General features: G+C 44.7%; 1 protein-coding gene across 3 annotated transcripts in view; it reads left to right on the forward strand.

Annotated features, from left to right (window-relative positions):
• LOC129827940 (gamma-aminobutyric acid receptor subunit alpha-2-like) overlaps positions 1-20,657 on the forward strand; it is a 57,138-nt gene that overhangs the window by 24,710 nt on the left and 11,771 nt on the right. For all 3 annotated transcript variants that reach the window (XM_055889241.1, XM_055889240.1, XM_055889242.1), the window contains 3 exons: positions 674-817; positions 7,159-7,311; positions 12,784-12,986. In XM_055889241.1, coding sequence (XP_055745216.1) covers positions 674-817; positions 7,159-7,311; positions 12,784-12,986 — 500 coding nt within the window. The remainder of the gene's footprint in view (positions 1-673; positions 818-7,158; positions 7,312-12,783; positions 12,987-20,657) is intronic.

Consider the following 20,657-nt stretch of genomic DNA (forward strand, 5'->3'; position numbering starts at 1 on the left):
GTGGATTTAACAAGTAACATCAATAAGGGATCATAGCTTTCACCTGGATTCACCTGGTCAGTCTATGTCATGGAAAGAGCAGGTGTTCTTAATGTTTTGTATACTCAGTATATACAGTACCTATCAAAAGTTTGGACACCTACCTATTCAGGGGTTTTTCTATATATTTACTATTTTCTGCATTGTAGAATAATAGTGGAGATATCAAAACTGTGAAATAACACATATGGAATCATGTTGTAACCAAAACAGTGTTAAACAAATCAAAATATATTTTAGATTTTAGATTATTTAAAGTAGCAACCCTTTGCCTTGATGACAGCTTTGCACACTCTTGAATGATCAGGTGTCTAAACTTTTGACTGGTACTGTACATATACACACTAATATGGTGTGATTTGGATCCTATATCATTTATACTAGTTGTTTATTTCTTAAGTCAATAGTCATTTTCTTTCAGTTGCCTAACAAAATGTAATGAGAACAAAATGCACAACAGTCATTGAGATAAGCATCTGGAGTAGATTTTTTGGTCGGAAATGATACAACCCTTAAACAGTTCAGTGACTTTATAGACACGTTTCTATTAAATGATCAGAAATGACAATGAATCACTGCGCTATTTTCAAATGCCACACTGATGGTGTTACCCGTACTCTCTTTGTGATCTTAGATGCCTATACAATGTCAGAGGTGACTTACGTTTGGACCAGTAAGCCTGCAGACTCTGTGGTGGTGGAAGGAGAGAGCTCCCGTTTGAACCAGTACGACCTGCTCGGCCAAACAGTGGGCCAAGAAACCATCAAGTCCAGCACAGGTAAACTCAGGATATTACCGTGGTTTTTATCGTTTTGGTACTTTGTCCACAAGTATTTGGTACATTTTCCACAACTCTTAGTACAAAACTCCAAACTGGTCACACTTGTAACGCAGCCAGTCTTTCATTCCAAACCTGTCATTGTGCATTCATTTGGATTGTAAACATCACCACACAACCATTGATTCAAAATATAAGTTCATTGTGAAATGTAATAAGAATATTGGTTTAATCCCCAGAACACCACATAATGATATCTTTTCAATTTAGTCGTTTTAACGGCACGTTAATCCAATAGCAAACAATGCAAGATAGTACGTGTTTGAACTCATCCTTAGAAGTGTTGAAAGTGACATGCTACAGTACTGTAAATTACAGTAGATTTCACAGTTTTCACATACACTTAAATTACCCAACAAAACTTACAGAATATCTATATTTCCCATAATATCTATCCAATGTGTAATCAAAGGTGTGATCAATGAAGACATCCTCTACAATTCATGCAAAAATAATAATAATAATAATAATAATAATAAAAAATGTAATGAATCAAAATAAAACATAATGTTTAGCACGCATTCATTTGCATCAAGGCTGTCTTTAACATTTGGCCATAAATTCTCATCCACATCACAATGAATGTCCTCATTGTTCATGCACCCTGGGAAAAGTACATTTGGCATGGCGAATCCAAGCTTGACATTGGTCTGCACTGATGTCGTTGCATGCCTCGTCCATGGCCAGGAGGGTGGCACACTCATGGGGATGGCTTTCATACACCTTCCACCATGCTGAAAACAAATGAGAGTATGGGGGCAGGTATAGGGTCACGAATTGGGGATGGGCCCGAAATCATGCCTGAACCACCTCTGCATGATGGAACCCGACATTGTCCCAGACAATGACATAGGTGACCCCCTTCACCGTGACAGACCTGCTTAATTCAATTGAGAAACACAATGAGTTGTGCAGCGTTGTAGAATCCAAGTAATGGCCTACGTCCTACCACACCATCTTCAGAGATAGTGGCGCACATGGAGATGTTTCCCCCACGTCGTCCAGGCACTTGGATGATCGCTCGTTGGGCGATGAGGTTCCACCCATGGCGTCAAGTTTTGGCCAGGTTGAAGCCCGCTTCATCAACAAAGATATACTTGTGATGGTTCACAGCAGCATCAAGCACCACCACCCTCTAAAAATATATTTTAGTTAGTTATTTTTACAGGATAGTTCCAATATGATATTGTGAAGTAGCATGTGCATTAATAGTAACAGTAATACGGTATACAGTGCTGTACCTGAACATACTCGGCCCGCAGTTGTTTCACCCAGTCGTTGTTTCTCTCAAAAGGCACCAGGTAAATGTGTTTCATAGATACCTGGTGCCTCCTCAAAAGGTGGGCGATTGTTGGTGGGCTGATGGATGCCACATTGGCAAAGGTGTCATCGTTCTCCTCAATGGCCTGCTTTATTTCAGACAGACGTATTTCATTCCTGGCCCTCACTATTTCCACCACTGCCCACTCCTGCTGCTCAGTCAGCACACGGCCATGGCCACCACTATGGGGTCTTCTCTCGGTTCTGATGGTAGAACAGAGTATACTGTCAATAGATCATACTGTAAGAATACTTTAATATGTTTTGTGAATTTACATGCATTACAATATGTAATTTACTGTAAATGTCATGGTAAAGCATAGTACATATCCTGCAGACTTAACAGTTTTCTTGGGGAAATGTTCTCATAATCAAATTGACGGTCGATCTTTTCAGATTGGGGTGAACTAAGCTGGCAGCCTTTGCCGTGGTAAGGCCTCTGTTTACAACATGGTCAACGACGATGGCCCGGACTTCGTTTGACACAACAGTTCCCTGTCCTCTGCCTCACTCTCTCTGATGTCTACCTCTTTGACGGTGCCCATGCCCACCTCGTTGACCTCTTTGACAGTGCCCACGCCCATGTCTTTGACCCCTTTGATGGGGTCCATGCCCACCTCTGACGGGCCGCTTGTCCACAAGCTCTTTGATTTCTTCCTCTCCCTTGCCGTCTATCCTGCTCCATGTTGAAAGAAATTGCAAGTGTACACACACCGTTTTATGTGGTTACCACTATGTGAAATCAATTAGCAATAACGAGTAGTCATTAGGTATGGTTATCATGTAACATACATGTCATTTAGATGTTTATACTTTACAAACACATATTGTATGTCTGTAGTTCTCAAAATCCATATATAGTAGACAAACCAGTTTAAAATCTATAGGTTAACCAAACGGTTAAGTGATTAACCTGTACGCGCAGTTGGATTAAGTGATGGTCAAATGTATTTAAACAGATGACAAGAGAATCATATAAAAAGTATTGTGAAAGGCAATTACTTTATATGAAAGGTATTTTTAGATGAAACACTGATTAGGTTTGCTGAAAAAGTTACTGTGTGATTTTGTGTGTTGTACTTAGTGATTTGAAATGTGCCTAACATTTTTTTTTTTTTTTTTGCCTTTTTTGCTAATCTGTTTTGAGTTTTGTACTGAGTTGTGAAATTTTACCACATACTTGTGAAAAGACTACCAAAGCAAAAAAAGAAAAGAAAAAACGGTATTTCACTTGGTTCTTCACTCAATTAGATAAGCACATGCTCCCCATGCAGGCCTGGATCCCATCGCTGCCACCAAATGCAACAAGGTGAAAAGAAACGAAATCAGAGTATCTGTGAAGGACAGTGGGCATGTATAGGAATTTATTCAACATCACTTTGTAATTGGCCAACGTTTAGTGCTTGTCACTGCTGGCTGCATATGTTTGTTCAGTGGTTCTCAACCCGTTTTGGTTACTAAATCCCCCAATTACATCTCACTCATCCCAAAGAACCCCCTCTTTTGGAACCAAGGACTAGGCCTAGATTCTTATGAAATCCTCCAAAGACCCCATTGTGGATAGGCCAAGTCTCCCCAAGAGTACTAGAAACCCAGGTTTCGAAACACTATTAGTTGACCCAGCCTGTGGATAACAGAGGCTGAAAGAATGTTCAGTCCCTGTCCTATCATACTGAAACAGTCCTCTCATGTCTGATGAGCTTATTTGTAAAAGCTGCGACTAGTCTGACTAGGGAACCAACTGCACAAAACAACCGATTCTGCTTTGACTGTTGAAACAAGAGACTCTCCACTTAACTTTGGACCAATCGGACTACAAAGGCTTCGGAGACACAGGTGCGCAGCCTCCTACGGGAGGCAAGAGGGGAACACTCCTGTTCTACTCTGTCGGTTGGAGAGGAAGCAGAAGCACAGCTATAGGAGCTGCCATTCACTCAGACACACAGGGGAGCTCCGTTCTGAAAGGAGGACCGCCTCCTTATTCCTGAGCTGTACTGCTGCTGCTGGTCTTATTTTGGAGCCATCGTAAGACACAAGAGAAGCCTTGTCTCACAAAAGTGCACCAGAGCGATAAATGGGGAAGAAATGCTGCGTTCTGGGCTGTGAAACAAACACACAGTAAAAAAGGGAAGGAAAAGTCTGTGTATAGGAACAGATGGAAAAAAAGCTGTCAACAAAGGGGTTGGAGGGGAGTCCTTAGCGTAAGGAGAGGTATCCGACAGTCACACACACACTCCACCAAGAGACAGACAGGCTCGTTTTAGCTGTGTGGCGAACAGGTTGTTGGTCAGTATTGAGCATTGTGACCTTTCGAAATGCAGTTTTTCATCTGATTTTAGGGGTGTTACAAAATATGTGTAATACTGAGGGAAAGCAGAAGGCACCGTGGAATTATATATATTTTTTTATTACATTACATTTCTTGACTGAGCTCCACCATTTGAAATAAAAGCAAAATATACTAGGGAGATGTTGGCTGCTTTGAATAATGCCTAAAGCTCCTAGGAAAATACAGAATAATAGTTATTTATAGCCACAGAGAAGCCAGAGAGAAACCTCAGAGAAATCCAGGATGCGCTCCAGCTATGTGTCATGGATTGTCTTGTCACCATGACTTTGGCAGCAAAGCGGATCAATACGGTGGCCAATGTAGTGATCGTCAATGATTAGTATCTGCCCCCCTCTGCATGTCTCCGCATGCGTCTCTGGGGAGCACTCTCGTCACACAAGTCACTACATGTTTGAAACACTCTTGAGGATCTTCCTGACCAGGTCAGTCTGGTTCTATGCAGCGTGGATCTATTCTCCTCCTCCTTCCTTCCCTTCTTCTTCTTCCCCTTCACTTAGACATCACACACTCCCGGGTTTAGTGCCACTATCCATTACTACCCATAAGTTTACATTCCAACGATGTAGAGAAAATTACTGTTGGATGTTTTAACATCCAATGGGAATTTCTAATCTGTTCTCATTGAGGAGAAAGCCCTACGATCTCAACTAAATGATTCAGTCATATGCCACTGGTCTGAAAGTGCAGTGCTTAAAAGATTGAATTCCTGGGCTTAAGTGCCACTAAGAGCGTTGTCCAAGTGAAATACGGAGGAGCCCCCGTCACTGAATCCCTTCGTTTTATTATCCCCTACATATTTGCTGATTGTGTTTAAATGAATCATTCATTAGTGCCGTGTCAGTGTCTAGTCTACCGTTGCGGTAAACTAGGTCGTTTGGCACGACTAACTGTACTCTGAGGCTTGAGTGTGAGGGACATCTTGCATCGGGCCACAAACATAACAGCTAAATTGTTTTATAGAATCATTTAATTTTGTTGTATTTTTACATTGAGTCACAGAGAGGACACGGGGTGTTTTCCAAAGCGAATGAGTCGACCGGAAATGACAACATAACTTAAAGTTAATATTTGTACATTTGAAGGAATTCATGAAAATGTGCATCTCAAGTGGAGGCGTGCTGGCGTCATCAGTGCCGACAGGAGGCTGAAGCTGTCTAGAACCAGGCTCTCCATCTCCATTTACACCAAGAGAGGGCTATGTCAGCGCTGCCCTATGTCTCCTGCCTCATTCTGTAATGAGAGTGTATTGCTCATCTGCAGGGAAGGCATCCTTCCCCTGGTCTACTCCATTACCCACCCATCAAATGTGGCTGACTTAACAAGCTATAGGGGAAGGCAGGCTAGCCACCTCCCATCTGCTGCTTTAGAACAATGCAAGTCCCTCACCACCACCGTCTCCAGGACACCACCGGGTTTGGAGGGTGAGATTAGTATCTTCAGTATTTCCCATTCTTGGTGGCCCAGGATCTTAGTATCCGGCTGTTGATATCCTCCCCAAACTGACGCCAGGTAGTGAAGTCCACACACCTCCACCCGCCCCCGTTGGGCAGAAGAGCAACAGCCCAATCTGTGGTCTTCATCTTCAGCCAGGGGTGAAGGGTGAGATCCATGTCTCTGGCACTGCCAACCCTAGCTGTGGCAGAAGGGTTACGTACATACCTCCATCCACCTCTGAGGACATTGCTTTTGAAGATGCAGATTTTGAGTGATAGGCTGATGTTCTTAGCTCTCCACACTGGTCTTAACATGGTGGTCACGTCGCTCAGGGAATTGCCGTCCTCGCTCATCTTTCTCCCAAGACAAATGAACTCATCCACCTCTTCCACAGCAGGGTTGTTGATGTTGGTTTTTGGTGATCACCCTAATGGTTTTTTTGTCTTTTTGAATGTTGATGTTGAGTCCTGCCATTCGTGCGGTCTGCCAACTTCTGAGTTTTTTTGCCTGCACGTCCCGATGTCAACTTGCAAGAAAAGCGAGATCACCTGCGTAGGCCAGATCCTCTAGCACTTAGTCAAGTGTCCATATGATCCCATGTTCTCCACCTGTTGTGGAAAGCGTTAAGACTCCCTCTAAATGGGTGTAAAGCAGGCAATACTGTAAGTGCTCTTGAATAACAGGGATACCAAATATTTTGCGATTAGCCAGAAACAAAAATCACGCTTTCCTTCTGCCAAGTGGCAGTATCAAGGCCTTTATTGCAGAATCACAACAAATGAGATATATTTCTCTGTTCTGTTGCCATGGGTAACGCACATCTTTCTCTACTCATCTCTAATCTTGGGCTCTTCTTTTAGATATTCTCCCGTTACGAGTCGTGCATGCTGTTTCGTCATTGGCATTATTTAATGTCCTCGGATGTGCTTTAGTTTTCAGATGCGGTTATACAGTTACCATGTGCAATGCTCAATTCAATTGGCCTTGTTTGAAATTTGAAAAGTATACCATTTTTCTAACATTGCACATCACACCCAAAGTATCCACATCCATATTATTATGAATTCGCAGTGAAAAAAACTACTATAATTGTACGTGAATGAATATGGCTACCCTTTAAAGAGTGGTACTCTAGTTTGGGAAGTATAAGTTAATAAAGCACTATTTCTCTCTACAGGCGAATACACTGTCATGACGGCACATTTTCATTTGAAGCGGAAGATTGGTTACTTTGTGATACAGACCTATCTACCATGCATCATGACTGTCATCCTCTCCCAAGTGTCCTTCTGGCTGAACAGAGAGTCCGTGCCAGCTAGGACTGTGTTTGGTGAGTATGGGGCCACCTATCCTGCTTTGATGTCAAAGGGAGATATGCACAAAAGTTTGAGAGCATTTGTGTGTAACCCTTTTGCTCTATCGATATCTCTCCTGCTTTCTCCCACCATTTTTTTTGTTACTTACCCAAGCATTGGTCCTCTTCTTACCCTGTCTCACTACTCACTTTATCTCTTTATCTCCTCCTCCCTGTTTTATTTTGGCTTGGTCCTGCATTGGTGACGTAGTAGTGGCAAGTTATCATGTCATGCAGACCGCCTAATTGCAGTTCAGTGTTGCTGTGTGGTGCCAGGAGCCTTGAAGATGTGCCCTGTGTGTCCGTTTGCCTGTTTTCCGACCCACTCTGCGGTATAGCTGTTTGTATTACTGTGTAATGAATGAGCAACACTTGTTCCAATGTGATCCTGTGCGACCGCCTGAAAAGCCAAGTGAGTGTTTGTTCTGCCATAGCAAGGTAATTGAATTTAGCGCTAGGGGCCAAGAGGAGGGCTAGCTTAATAGTGTGATCAGAACTTAGCCCGTTTACGAAAAGCAGGGGGTTGTTTGGTAGCCAATGCCAGACCTCAGCAAAAATAGGTGTTTTTATTTATCTGACTTTAATTTATCTGCATGTCCAGCCCTTATATTTAGCCTCACAATGAAGTGTTTTACCATTTTCTCTTCAGGACAACCAGGGATACAGGTAGAACACCAAACAATTTGACATAAACAGTTGCATTCATGAGTTTAATTGACAAATGTCAATAAAGAAATAAGGCCTGCCAAAGCAAAGACCTGATTAAAATGAATTTATATGAATTCTCTAAGTACAGAAATTGTTTGATCAGTGGGAAATGAATATTCAACTTGTCAGTGACAACTGTGTGGAGTTTGTGACAGCAACTATGTGAGTTTATTACAGTAGTATAGATACTTTATCCCGGGATTTCCTATGATCTTCTATGTAGAAAAACACCTGACCTTCTAATGACTCGTGTAGTTTGTGAGCTTCATGGAGCAAAACATGTCACAAGTGGGTGTTCCTGAGAGTCTCAGCTTTCAATAGTTTGAAGCTCAAACCATTCTGATGCTACAGACGATTTTGTTAAAAAAAGACCCGGCCCCTTCGGAATGCACCCTCGTCTCACAAACACCGCTCAAGTTCAACTCCACGTTAATCAGAAGAAATAGACAAATGCAATGGTGCAACCCAGAATGTAGGTCAAATACAACGTTTAAAAGGGGTTAGAAGTCCTAAATCACACTGGCGCAACGGCGGGGCTCATTGGGTTAATATTCCCCCATGGACTAACATAGACTGCAAAAATATGCTCTATACACATGGGCAGACATTGATTGACCCATTTTATTTGGTCATTTTAAAACATGTCAGCAGAGTGCTATCACTGCAGAGATGATTACCGTTCGCACATGATAAACACAATATATTATATAAAGTATAAGCACATTACACTATAAAGTCGGCAACTTCTGGTGTGAATAACCTTTCTGAATGAATAATGTAAACAGAGCAACTTTTGACTGAAGATGGCAGTGAAAAATGTAGCCTGGAGCTGTATGACTCTAAAGGCCACATAACTCCAACTAGTGAAAAAATTGGTTCATTTTAGCAGTTACTGTATGATAAGTATCATGTTTTCTGCTTAATACAAATGATACAAATAATTTAGGTTTCGTGATAATTACCTCTTACAAGTTACCTTTTTTTATCCCGTTTATGGTGGAATGTCTGTTCCAGGCTTTACTGGTAGATTGGTTTGGTAATACTGAAGGGAGGCTGTGTTAGCCTGGCATACACTTTTGAGGGTGTTAGTACTGTATGTTAGTGTGTATGTAGAATGGTTAGTGTGTATGTAGAATGGGACATAGTTGTGTAACCAGCTTTAAAGGATCAGGACATTTCAGGATAGGATTGGGTTTGCTCTGAATAGGGGGCGTCGGTTGGTTTATTATTCTCCGTGTCCCTTTAAGGCTCCTCATATTTCAGTGCCACAGATACTACAACCTCGGCGAAGTGGGCAGCGAATTCATGTCTTTTCTGCAGATAAGAAAAAAAATTGGTTCAAGAAATGTAAGCGTTTATTCTCAACCTTAGTTCTAAAAAAATACAATTTGAGTGAATACAGGCTCATCTCTTATTTGCATGTTTTTATTTCATGTTTGATGTAAATGGCATCCAGACACTTTTTTTAACGATTTCACTTGTTTTTTGAGAAACGTACCCCATCCACCGACTTTTTCATCCTCGTTGTGCAGTACGGGGGCTCTGAAAAAGCTTGAACAAACGCTCCAAAAACGCCCAAATACGTCTTTTTAGAAATGGAAAAGCTCTCAGGATAGTAATGCAGGTCTTTAGATGTTGTACGCGTGAAATGTGACCGACCATCTTCTGTAGAAACATTTCAAATTGTGTTTTTTAATTTGGATAAAAGTAGAGACTTTTAGAGCTACAAAATGGAATATCGTACTCTTACATTTGACGAACAATGTGAAAGTAATTTTGCTTTGAAAGTTGATAAACTTGTAAACTCACTTTTGAGAAAATGGCCTTTGAATGTTTTGGTACAACTATTGAGTAACTATTCATTGTCTACACCCATTCAGCATTGTTCACACCCTCTTAAGCCTTAGCCGTACCCATCTCTTAACAGCACCCAAGTTAACTTGCTAGTTGCTTCCAGACATCTAAGTGAGAGAGAACAACTCACTGAACATTCCTCACCCTAGCAGAGCTGGTTAGGCTGTTATGTTATCCAGAGCAATGGTGACTGCAACTGTGCTGTCAGATTGACCGTTTGTAAATTCAGAGCGTTTCGCATTGAGCGCACACTGGACGCTCTGGCCGATGAGTAGGGTTGATCCGAACTTTGATGCGGCAGTCAAGCACCCAAGCTAACTGGCTAACATTGGCTAGCTTGCTAGCTACTTCCAGACACATACTGAGAGAACACCCCACTCTGACCATTTTACTCGCCCTAGCAGAGCTGGTTAGGCTGTTTTCATGTTATCCAGAGCGTTGGTGACTAACTGTGCTGCTGGCAACAATTTAATTATGCTTTCTGCCAACGTTTACTGATATCGGCCATATTCAAAGGGTGTTGAGCATTTGTAAATTCATCAGTTATTCTGCGCTCTCTGGCACACTCAGACGAGAGTGCTCTGAAATCGGAGTAGATGGCCAGGCTGAATTTACGAATGCACCCAAAATGGTTACTTGCGTAGTCTTTTGTTAAGGAAGCTAGCTAGCTATGTAAACAATGAAGCATAATCCCAACTCATGACGTTACTACCCTGCATGAAATCTAGAATTGGCTTCCTGTTTCGCAACAAAGCATCCTTCACTCATTCTGCCAAACATACCCTCGTAAAATTGACTATCTTACCGATCCTTGGCTTTGGCGATGTCATTTACAAAATAGCCTCCAACACTCTACTTAACAAATTGGATGCAGTTTATCACAGTGCCATCCGTTTTGTCACCAAAGAACCATATACTACCCACCATTGTGACCTGTATGCTCTCGTTGGCTGGCCCTCGCTTCATATTCGTCGACAAACCCACTGACTCCAGGTCATCGATAAGTCTTTGCTAGGTAAAGCCCCGCCTTATGTCAGCTCACTGGTCACCATAGCAGCACCCACGCGTAGCACGCGCTCCAGCAGGTATATTTCACTGGTCACCCCCAAAGCCAAATCCTCATTTGGCTGCCTTTCCTTCCAGTTCTCTGCTGCCAATGACTGGAACGAATTGCAAAAATCACTGAAGCTGGAGACTCATATCTCCCTCACTAACTTTAAGCACCAGCTGTCAGAGCAGCCCACAGATCACTGCACCTGTACATAGCCCATCTGTAAATATCACATCCAACTACCTCAACCCCATACTGCTTTTTCTTTCTTTCTCCGTTGCACCCCAGTATCTCTACTTGCACATTCATCTTCTGCACATCTATCACTCCAGTGTTTAATTGCTAAATTGTAATTATTTTGCCACTATGGCCTATTTATTGCCTTACCTCCCTTATGTTACCTTATTTGCACACACTGTATATAGACTGTTTTTTCAATTGAATTATTGACTGTATGTTTGTTTATTCCATGTGAAACTCTGTGTTGTTGTTTGTGTCACACTGCTTTGCTTTTTCTTGGCCAGGTCGCAGTTGTAAATGAGAACTTGTTCTCAACTGGCCTACCTGGTTAAATAAAAGTGAAATAAAAAAATGAATCTGCAGGGAGCTATCCAATCATGTTCAATGTTAGCTAGCTGAGCAAATGGCTCTGAGATATGAATAATAAGGTCATACATGTAATGTTAGCTAGCGAGCCAGCCAGCTAATGTTAGCTAGCTAACTAGGTAAATAATGAACCATAATGACAACTCATGACATTACTACCCTGCATGAATCTGCAAGTAGCTAACCAACCAGGTTCAATGTTAGCTTGCTAACATTAGGATATAACTAGCCAAGCAAATGGCTGTTTCTGTCAAAATAAGAAACATGTCATATCTGAAAATGTAGCTTACATCATTCATGGTTGGGCGTGTCTCCTGTCGGATTACATGGTTGCCCTTCGTTTGAAGATGTAATCCGGAGACAGGTGGTTTCTCCATCTCCTTCTCGATAAAACTGTCCTCCAGAAATTGGAGATCAACACTTATGCAGTTTTAATACACGTTAGACAGGATTACCTAGGCATACTGACCAGCTCAAATAGACAGAAGCGTGCTATATGGCAGACCAATCCAAACTCATCTCTCGGCATGTCCAACCCACTCATTTTCTCAGCCAATCATGGTTAGCGGGAAGGTTGTTGGCTTTTTCTTTGGCTAAGCCAATGAGGCTCGTAATTAAAAATGTGTATTCGTATTTACAGATAGCATACAAGTTTGTTATTAAGGCACATGAAAGTTCAAATGTTCGAGGAGGCATTTCTGCCAAAAGCGCATTTTGATAAAAAATAAAGGTTTACGTTCAAACGGTTCTCCTGTGAAGCAGTGACCCACGACATACGCCTAGTTTCCTGAAACAGGTCACAAATTGTGTCATTCGGAACCATATCTGCAACATTATATTCAATTTTGTTGCGACTCGAATATGTACCTAAATTTACATATCAGCCAGGACGCACACTGGCCAACTAGTGAGGGAACACAGGAGCTGGAGATCGCCCAACATGCTCTGCTCCACAGAGCTACAGCTCTGATATGATGAACTTCGATCTATTCTACAACACTGTGATAACTATTATTTCTCCACAGCCTTTTGTACAAGATGTCACATAAAATAGTAACACTGTATATTAAGTCGCCATTATACCATGTTATTACTATACGCCTACTCTTCTTTGCTAACCAGAATGTAATTACTTGGCTGTACATGGTATCTGTAGATAAGGTACTTAAAATGATTGAATGATAATCAAAGGGAACTGACCAAACTGAAACTTTTTGCTGTTCCCCTAGGTGTAACCACTGTGCTGACAATGACCACCCTGAGTATAAGTGCTCGTAACTCCCTCCCCAAGGTGGCCTACGCCACGGCCATGGACTGGTTCATCGCTGTCTGCTACGCCTTTGTCTTCTCCGCCCTCATCGAGTTTGCCACCGTCAACTACTTCACAAAGCGCGGCTGGGCCTGGGACGGGAAGAGCATTGTGAATGACAAGGTAACGGAAGCATATCCCCCTCCGATTGCCTGACATGCAGCATGTTCAGAGAGAATCCATAGTGATCTTTTTGTTTTGATGGGGCCAACCCATTTCCATATGATTTCCAACCAGAGGGCCTCAGAATGTGTTGTATTTGCATCAGCATTCAGGTCGTTCCATGTGTGACAGCCACGGGGAATACTGGAGCTCGAAGACCATGTGCATATGAATGGATTTATGTAATGAATGTATAAACACACATATAGTTGCCTACAACCATACAGATCAGAGAAAACCATAAGGCGATACAAACACAGAAGGTCACAGGCTTTTTTAAAACTTTATGTTCAGGGAGGGAGAGTAAATTGGGACCCCATGAAGCATAGCCAGGATAAATGGGTTGAGATTACAGAAAATAACATATGGAGAGGGAAACTGTGAAAGAGTCATACAGTGAGAAAGACTATCTGTGTGGGAAGATCAGTTTGAAGTGAATCAGACTTTGTGGGGGTAATAAACATTTGCTGTGACACACTTTGCATCAGTTCATTAGTTAGACGCCACAAATAAACTAAAAAGTGAAGTGGAACGGTTGGGGTTTAGTTTGAATACATCCCTCAGAATGTCCTTATTCATCTTTAAAAAAGCAGATATATTTAAATATACTGGATATTTCAGTGCTCATTCAAAGTAATAAAAGTAAATGAAAATACATACCATATAATACTTTTGATCAGATAATCCCTAACCATTTACCGTTAACCTACAGCTGAATTGAATGGGAAATTACAGTGGCTAGGTCGGCAGAATGGAAAGCAGCATTTCGTGAGTAATTCACAACTGGGCACAGACGTCAATTCAACTTCTATTCCACGTTGGTTCAATGTAATTTCACTGAAATGTCGTGGAAACAACGTTGATTTGCTCAGTGGGTCCTCACGAAACCTAAACAAAAAAAAAGAACCAGATTTGAGATTTTCACAAAATGTAATGAATAGAAGAGTCCTTCAGAGGAAGGATTGTTGACATATATTGGACATTTGTATCTAAAAGCATAATTGAAAAATGATTATCAAAGTTGGCATATTTACCCAGGCCTGCTTTAAGACTCCATAGGTGCTACAAAGCATATTATGCGTAATATGAGTAATATTTTGATTTCAATAACTTTTGTTTTATATTCATGTAGGTATATTGAAAAAGATAAACATGAATTTTGAAAATATACAACTGTTGATTTGTCAATTTTTTCTTGTCCCAACAAAAAAAACATTTTGGTGACCAAAAGTTGTCTGTTCTTTCGAGCAATCTATTGCTCAACATTTTTAAACGTGTATTTTTCCATATATGAACACACCCTGTGTTTTAACAAAATTAACTAAATGCATTGAGCTTGTCTGATGCTTTAAGCTTACAGTTTGATGCCTCAAGAAGGCGCAAGAGATCTAGATCTGACAGTATCCCCCGCCCCCCCCCCCCCCCCTTGACACCGGCCTCGGGGACGACCTGGAGGTCAAGGCGCAGGGCGATCCGGCCGGCGACAGTGGAACTCCCGTAGAAGTTCAGGGTCCAACACATCCACCACCGGAACCCAGCACCTCTCCTCCGGACCATACCCCTCCCAACCACTGAAGGCCCCCTGCCCGACGCCTTGAGTCCAGGATGGAACGGACGGAGTACGCTGGGGCCCCCTCGATGTCTCGAACCAATCGTCCACCGCAGGAGACTCGATCTGACTCTGATGCCATGGTGCCAGAACTGGCTGGTACCCCAATAGACACTGAAAGGGGGAGAGGTTAGTAGAGGAGTGGCGGAGTGAGGGCACGAACGCCGCCCACTCCCCCGGCCGGTTCTGGCAATAGGACTGCAGAAACCTGCCCACATCCTGGTTCTCCCTCTCCACCTACCCATTACTCTTGAGGTGAAAACCCGAGGTGAGGCTGATCGAGACCCCCAGACGTTCCATGAACGCCCTCCAGACTCTCGAAGTGAACTGGGAACCTCGATCAGACACTATATACTCAGGCACCCCGTAGTGCCGGAAGACGTGTGTAAACAGGGCCTCCACGGTTTGTAGGGCCGTAGGGAGACCGGGCAGAGGGAGGAATTAGAAAAACTATCCACAACGACCAGGATTGTGGTGTTTCCCTGTGAAGGAGGAAGATCCATCAGGAAATCCACCAACAGGTGTGACCAAGGCCGTTGTGGAACGGGTAAGGGATGTAGCTTACCCCTGGGCAGGTGCCTGGGAGCCTTACACTGGGCGCACACCGAGCAGGAGGAAACATAAACCCTCACGTCCTTAGCCAAGGTGGGCCACCAGTACTTCCCAGTCAGACGGCGCACCGTCCGACCGATCCCCGGATGACCAGAGGAGGGAGATGTGTGGGCCCAATAGATCAACTGGTCACGGACAGCAGACGGAATGTACCGACGCCCGACGGGACACTAGAGTGGAGCGGGCTCTGTACGCAACGCCTGCTCAATGTCCGGGTCCAGCTCCCACACGACCGGCGCTACCAGGCAAGGGGCCGGGAGAATGGGAGTCTGATCCATGGGCCGCTCCTCTGTGTCATACAGCCGGGACAGTGCATCTGCCTTCACATTCTGGGAACCTGGTCTGTAGGACAGGGTAAACATAAAACGGGTAAAGAACATGGCCCACCTTACCTGACGAGGATTCAGTCTCCTCGCTGCCCGGATGTACTCCAGGTTGCGGTGGTCAGTCCAGATGAGGAAAGGGCGTTTAGCCCCCTCAAGCCAATGTCTCCATGCCTTCAAAGCCTTAACCACAGCCAACAGCTCCCGGTCCCCCACATCATAGTTCCGCTCCGCCGGGCTGAGCTTCTTCGAGAAGAAAGCACAGGGGCGGATCTTTGGTGGCGTGCAGGAGCGCTGAGAGAGCACGGCTCCAATCCCAGCCTTGGACGCACCCATCTCCAATATGAATGCCAAAGAGGGATCCGGATGGGCCAGCACGGGAGCCGAGGTAAACAGAGCGCTTAGGTGCCCAAAAGCCCTGTCCGCCTCAACCGACCACTGCAGACATATTGGACCCCCCTTCAGCAGTGAGGCAATGGGAGAAGCCACCTGGCCAAAACTCCGGATAAATCTCCGGTAGTAATTGGCAAACCCTAAAAATCGCTGCACCTCCTTAACCGTGGTGGGAGTCGGCCAATTACGCACGGCTGCAATGCGGTCACTCTCCATCTCCACCCCTGATGTGGAAATGTGATACCCTAGGAAGGAGACGGCCTGCTGAAAGAACAGGCATTTCTCAGCCTTGACGTACAGGTCATGCTCCAACAGTCGTCCAAGTACCTTGCGCACCAAGGAAACATGCTCGGCGCGTGTAGCGGAGTATACGGCCTCCCGGGTGGCGCAGTGGTCTAGGGCACTGCATCGCAGTGCTAGCTGCGCCACCAGAGTCTCTGGGTTCGCGCCCAGGCTGGGCTGGGTTCGCGCCCAGGCTCTGTCGCAGCCGGCCGCAACTGGGAGGTCCGTGGGGCGATGCACAATTGGCATAGCGTCGTCCGGGTTAGGGAGGGTTTGGCCGGTAGGGATATCATTGTCTCAGTATGTGTAATGTAAAATGTATGCACTCTGCTGTAAGTCGCTCTGGATAAGAGCGTCTGCTAAATGACTAAAAATATAAAATATAAAAATATATTAGAATGTCATCAATATACACCACTACACCCTGCCCGTGCAGGTCCCTGAAAATCTCGTCTACAAAGGATTGGAAGGCTGATGGAGCATTCATCAACCCGTACGGCATGATGAGGTACTCATAATGGCCTGAGGTGGTACTAAACGCCGTCTTCCACTCGTCTCCCTCCCGGATACGCACCAGATTGTACGCACTCCTGAGATCCAGTTTAGTGAAGAAGTGCGCCCTGTGCATTGACTCAATCGCCATGGCGATAAGAGGTAGTGGGTAACTGTACCTCACCGTGATTTGATTGAGACCTCGATAGTCAATGCACGGGCGCAGACCTCCATCCTTCTTCTTCACAAAAAATAAACTCGGAGGCGGGTGAAGTGGAGGACCGAATGTACCCCTGACGTAGGGATTCAGAGACATATGTCTCCATAGCCTCCGTCTCCGCTTGTGACAGGGGATTCACGTGACTCCTGGGAAGTGCAGCGTCTACCAAGAGATTTATCGCACAATCCCCCCGTTGATGGGGTGGTAATTGAGTCGCCTTCTTTTTACAGAAAGCGAAAGCCAAATCTGCATTTTCTGAGGGGATGCACACGGTGGAGACCTGGTCTGGACTTTCCACCGTGGTAGCACCAACGGAAACCCCTACACACCTCCCCAGGCACTCTCGCGACCACCCCATGAGAGCCCTCTGCTGCCAGGAAATGGTGGGGTTATGACTAGCCAACCAGGGAAGGCCTAGTACCACGGGAAACGCAGGAGAGTCAATGAGAAAGAGACTGATTCTCTCCTCGTGACCCCCTTGCGTCTCCATGGCCAGGGAGATGGTGGCTTCCCTGATTAGCCCGGACCCTAATGGTCGACTATCCAGAGCGTGAACCGGGAAAGGTCTAACCACAGGAATAATGGGGATCCCTAAACTAAGGGCTAACGCTCTGTCAATAAAATTACCAGCTGCGCCTGAATCGACGAGCGTCTTATGCTGGGAATGAGGGGAGAACTCAGGGAAACAAACAGGTACAAACAGGTGGACAACAGAGGACTCTGGATGAGAGTGGTGCAGACTCACCTGGGGTGACGCCAGAGTGCCCTGCCTGCTGCCTCGAATCCCAGACGGACCAACCCGGCACCGACTGGCAGTATGCCCTCTGCGGCCACAGATGGTGCACCTGAAGGCCCCTCCTCCAGCTTTCCTACGCGCAGCCCCTCCCAGCTCTATGGGCACCGGAGCGGGAGTGCTGGAAGATGGAACTGACAGAGCCCCCTCTGGACGTCCACGGGTAACCTGCAGGTTATCCAAACGGATGGACAGATCCCCCAGTTGGTCAAAGATGATGGTGGCATCCCTGCAGGCACACTCCCGTCGGACGTCCTCGCACAGGCTGCATCGATAGTGGTCGATGAGGGCCCTTTTTGTTTCATCCTGCTCCGGCGGCCAAGGTCCGGAATTCCAGCGCAAACTCCTGTGCGCTCCTCGTCCTCTGCCTCAAATGGAAGAGCCGTTCCCCCGCGAACTCCTCGAAGTGGTCCAACGCCGTGTCTCCTTCTCCCCATACGGCGTTTGCCCACTCCAGAGCTCTCCCTGAGAGGCATGAGACGAGGGCGGACACTCTCTCTCTTCCCGGGGGAGCTGGGTGAACGGTGGCCAGGTATAAGTCCAGTTGTAAAAGGAACCCCTTGCACTATGCTGCCGTCCAATCATACTCCCTGAAAAGGGAGAGATGCATCCCACTGGAACTGGATCCGGACGGGATGGGTAGAGGTAACCCCGTTTGCGCTGGTCGATGCGGTCGAGACTTCCTGTCTCTCCCAGCAGTCCATGGTCTGGACAACGTGATCCATCATGGCACCGAGATGATGCAGCATTGCCACGTGTTCCTGGACGCGCTCCTTGACTCCTCTGACCGGGGTACCTGCTCCTGCTGACTCCGTGGTGGGTGTGAAATAATGTCAGGCTTGTGCGTACTTGTGGTGAAGTCAGGTGCAGGAGAGCAGAGAATTGTGAACAGGCGCACACTTTATTTCGGCAGGAGAGATACAGACAGACGCAGCTGCGTCAAAAACCTCCAGCCATCAAGGCAAAGTGTAAAACACGCAAAACAGTCACAAAACATCAAATGTATAGCAATACAAACAAGCTTCGTGTAATAACACGGAAAACCCGAACGCTAGCCTAGTGCGTACAAAAACACGTAACACACAAACAATTTCACACAAAGACATGAGGGGGAACAGAGGAATAAATACATGTAGTGTGATTGGGAATGAAAACCAGGTGTGCAGGGAACAAGACAAAACAAATAGAAAATGAAAAATGGAGCGCAATGGCTAGAAAGCCGGTGACGTTGACCGCCAAACGCCGCCCGAACAAGGAGAGGAGCTGACTTCGGCGGAAGTCGTGACAATATGCATCTGTTGGTCACAGATAACAAAAAAATGGGCCTCAGGATCTCATCACGGTATTTTTGTGCATTCAAATTGCCATCGATAAAATGCAATTTGGTTTGTTGTCCGTAGCTTATGCCTGCCCCAACGCCACCATGGGGCACTCTGTTCACAACGTTGACATCAACAAACCGCTCGCCCACACAACACCATACAGTTGAAGTTGGAAGTTTACACACACTTAGGTTGGAGTCATTAAAAAAAAAAATCAACCACTCCACACATTTCTTGTTAACAAACTATAGTTTTGGCAATTTGGTTAGGACATCTACTTTGTGCATGACACAAGTAATTTTTCCAACAATTGTTTACAGACAGATTATTTCACTGTATCACTGTGGATGTATTTCAAGGCCTAACTTCAAACTCAGTGCCTCTTTGCTTGACATCATGGGAAAATCAAAAGAAATCAGCCTAGACCTCACCAAAAAAATGGTAGACCTCCACAAGTCTGGTTCTTCCTTGGGAGCAATTTCCAAACCCCTGAAGGTACCACATTCATCTGCACAAACAATAGTACGCAAGTATAAACACCATGGGGACCACGCAGCCGTCATACCGCTCAGGAAGGAGATGGGTTCTGTCTCCTAGAGATGAACGTACTTTGGTGCGAAAAGTGCAAATCAATCCCAGAACAACAGCAAAGGACCTTGTGAAGATGCTGGAGGAAACAGGTACAAAAGTATCTATATCCACAGTAAAACGAGTCCTATATCGACATAACCTGAAAGGCCACTCAGCAAGGAAGAAGCCACTGCTCCAAAACCGCCATTAAAAAGCCAGACTACGGTTTGCAACTACATATGGGGACAAAGATCATACTTTTTGGAGAAATGTCCTCCGGTCTGATGAAACAAAAATAGAACTGTTTGACCATAACGACCATCGTAATGTTTGGAGGAAAAGGGGAGAGGCTTGCAAGCCGAAGAACACCATCACATGTACGCACTGCTTTAGTTGAGCAGTCGCAAGCATCATGTTGTGGGGGTGCTTGCTGCAGGAGGGACTGGTGCACTTCACAAAATAGATGGCATCATGAGCAGGGAAAATGATGTGGATATATTGAACCAATATCTCAAGACATCAGTCAGAAAGTTAGAGCTTGGTCGCAAATGGGTCTTCCAAATGGACAATGACCAAAAGCATACTTCCAAAGTTGTGGCAAAGTGGCTTAAGGACAATAAAGTCAAGGTATTGGAGTGGCCATCACAAAGCCCTGACTACAATCCCATAGAAAATTTGTGGGCAGAACTGAAGAAGCATGTGCGAATAAGGAGGTCCACCACCCTGATTCAGTTACACCAGCTCTGTCAGGAGGAATGGGCCAAAATTCATCCAACTTATTGTGGGAAGCTAGTGGAAGGCCACCCGAAACATTTGACCCAAGTTAAAAAATTTAAAGGCAATGGTACCAAATACTAATTGAGGGTATGTAAACTTCTGACCCACTGGGAATGTGATGAAAGAAATGAAAGCTGAAATAAATCATTCTCTCTCCTATTATTCTGACATTTCACATTCTTAAAATAAATTGGTAATCCTAACTGACCTAAAACAGGGAATTTTTACTGGGATTAAAT

Source organism: Salvelinus fontinalis, chromosome 29 (genome assembly GCF_029448725.1).
Source record: "Salvelinus fontinalis isolate EN_2023a chromosome 29, ASM2944872v1, whole genome shotgun sequence".
Taxonomy (NCBI): domain Eukaryota; kingdom Metazoa; phylum Chordata; class Actinopteri; order Salmoniformes; family Salmonidae; genus Salvelinus; species Salvelinus fontinalis.